Source organism: Formica exsecta, unplaced genomic scaffold, assembly GCF_003651465.1.
Source record: "Formica exsecta isolate Colony F162 unplaced genomic scaffold, ASM365146v1 scaffold128, whole genome shotgun sequence".
Lineage (NCBI taxonomy): Eukaryota > Metazoa > Arthropoda > Insecta > Hymenoptera > Formicidae > Formica > Formica exsecta.
The window spans coordinates 38,915-41,420 of record NW_021848612.1 but is presented as its reverse complement, the minus strand read 5'-3'; the positions used below and the strand labels follow the sequence as shown (position 1 = coordinate 41,420).

Sequence of the window (2,506 nt, the reverse complement as noted above, 5' to 3'; positions counted from 1 at the left end):
CCCAACGAGAATTGCAGGAGTCCTGTCACACATCATTGAAGGAGTAGAAAGGCCAATCTCGTTTGCTTCTAGGTCACTTGCAAGAGCAGAAATGAACTACAGTCAACTTGATAGAAAAGCCTTGGCTATAATCTTTACTGTTGATAAATTTTTTATGTACGTATATGGCCGAAAATTCAAACTTATAACAGACAATCGACCGCTCATCCGGATTTTTCATCATAATACAAAAATGGCAGCAGGTCGTCTACTACGTTACGCTTCCTTTTTATCAACTTTTGATTATAAAATCGAACACAGGAAGGCTGAAGATCACACCAACGTAGACTATTTTTCACGGGTAAAATTCAAGTCAAAACCAACCCAAGAACATCCACTTAGTCAAGAAGCCACAGAGATCCATGATCAAGTCATAAATCAAATTTCGTCAATAGACATAACATACAAGTCAATCGCAGAAAAAACATCAAAAAATTCGGAGCTAGCGAAGCTAAAAGATAAATTGCTCAACGAATCCATCAATGATACTAAATTTGAATTACAAGATGGAATTATTTTCAAAGGCAATTGTGTCGTCATCCCAGTAATACTTCAAAAACATGTGCTAGCGGACCTACATCACACGCACGTAGGAGTTGTGAAGATGAAGCAGCTTGCTCGACGTTACTGCTGGTGGAAAGACATCGACAAGGATATTGAAAATTTCGTAAAAGCATGCCAACCGTGTGCCTTAGTAAAAAAGAATCCACAGAAGGTCCCAATTCACGCATGGAATAATCTAACAGAAAATTTTGAACGTATTCACATAGATTACACTGGTGAATTTCAAAGACACCATTTTCTAATCCTTGTAGACGCCAAGTCAAAATGGCTGAAGATAAAAGTAATCAATAACGCTCCGACTACGGAAGTTACCATCCGCCTATTACAGGAAATTGTCAGTTTTCACGGATTTCCTAGGATACTAGTATCGGACAACGCTACAATATTTACCAGTGAAGCATTTACAAAATTCTGTCAATCAAAATGGCATTTATCAAAAATTTACAGCTCCAGAGCACCCTGCAACAAATGGACTAGCTGAGCGTAATGTTCAAACAGTCAAGAACAAACTTACGTCAATGTCAACATCGCCCGATTCAATCACTGGCAAAGTTCAAGAAATACTATTCAGGTATAGAGCAACGCCACTTGCTTGTGGTGAATCACCGGCAGAATTATATTTGGGACGCCGACTGCGAATTAAACTTGACGCTCTGAAGCCTTACAAAGATAATACGTCAAAAAAAGTTCCGGAAAACTCTACAGTTACACAATTACGCGTGGGAGAAAGAGTACAAGTAAGATGGTGGTCCCGAGGAAAAGCCGAATGGAAATTTGGTTTCATAACAAAAAGGTTGGGTCGCTTACACTACGAAGTCCGCCTTGATTCTGGCTACACACTAAAAAGACATATTAACCAAATCCGTAGTACATATGTAAAAATACCCACATCAATCGATTTGAAGAAGTCACAGAAAAAGAAGGTCACGTTTGCAGATGAGATGGACGCCCCGTCGACTAAATTGGATTTGGATTTAATTTATAACAATGATCAGCTAAACGGAACACAGGAACCGGATACAGCACCAAAAGACGTTCCAGCCGCCCTACCAGAGCTTGAAGACGACGAACCGGACATTGTGGCAGAACCGGTAATCCGCCAAACTGAACGAGTTCGACGACCCCATCATATTTTAAAGACTACGTAAAATAAATACTATCCAATGTCAAATTACGTGTGGGAGACTCTGTAATGTACGAACGAATAAAAAGGGCGTTAAGTCTATAGGTATAAAGAGATGGAGACAGGGGGAGCTGGAGGTAACGAGCAGTGAGTGCTGAGAAACACGGGTTAGATGGTAATAAGAATAAAGCGTGTATGATACATTGGCATTCTCTTCATTTTTCCCAACACAATATATATATAGAACTGGCTAAATTTAATTTTTAGGATTAGTTATATTTAATCTTTATTTTATTTAGTGGAATAATAACGTAACCGATTAATCTATCAAGCGACGCGGTAGCGTCGCGACGCCAAGTATATATAAAAATTCGTTCCAGCTTGTCAACGGTTTGCCTATGTACATATGCCGCGACGCTACCAAATAGCTTATCCGGAGTTTTACGTCTAATAAACTTTCGATTAAAATTCCTAAGGAACCAAGCCGTTAATCAAAAATCTAACGGTACTTTTCTTATACAATGTGGATGCAAGCTTTCGATTGCGACCAGTTTGAATAAGATTAGTGCAGTCAATCCTGAGGAATGATAATCGTATACCAGAAATGTGACATTTTTCGTTCTTCATCATTATCATAATAAGATAAGATATTTCACACTCTCACGTACGTATGCTCAAGGCGCGCTTGCAGCACTCATGTAGGATTATTCGCTTGAGTGTGCAAATACGCCTTGAGAGACAATGTGTATGTGCGTGCATACGTATATGATACGTATCAAG

General features: G+C 39.1%; 2 protein-coding genes across 2 annotated transcripts; both read left to right on the top strand.

Annotated features, from left to right (window-relative positions):
• Positions 1-232: 232 nt before the first annotated feature.
• On the top strand, positions 233-1,084 carry LOC115245718 (uncharacterized protein K02A2.6-like). Its single transcript, XM_029824163.1, has one exon. It carries the CDS (start codon positions 233-235, stop codon positions 1,082-1,084), a length of 852 nt encoding a protein of 283 aa, XP_029680023.1.
• Positions 1,085-1,121: 37 nt separating this feature from the next.
• On the top strand, positions 1,122-1,751 carry LOC115245717 (uncharacterized protein K02A2.6-like). The gene has a single exon (XM_029824162.1). It carries the CDS (start codon positions 1,122-1,124, stop codon positions 1,749-1,751), a length of 630 nt encoding a protein of 209 aa, XP_029680022.1.
• The last annotated feature ends 755 nt before the right edge of the window (positions 1,752-2,506 follow it).

Excerpts from the sequence above, each read along its gene's own strand:
- LOC115245718 (XM_029824163.1), top strand. The coding sequence starts at position 233 with ATGGCAGCAGGTCGTCTACTACGTTACGCTTCCTTTTTATCAACTTTT.
- LOC115245717 (XM_029824162.1), top strand. The coding sequence starts at position 1,122 with ATGTCAACATCGCCCGATTCAATCACTGGCAAAGTTCAAGAAATACTA.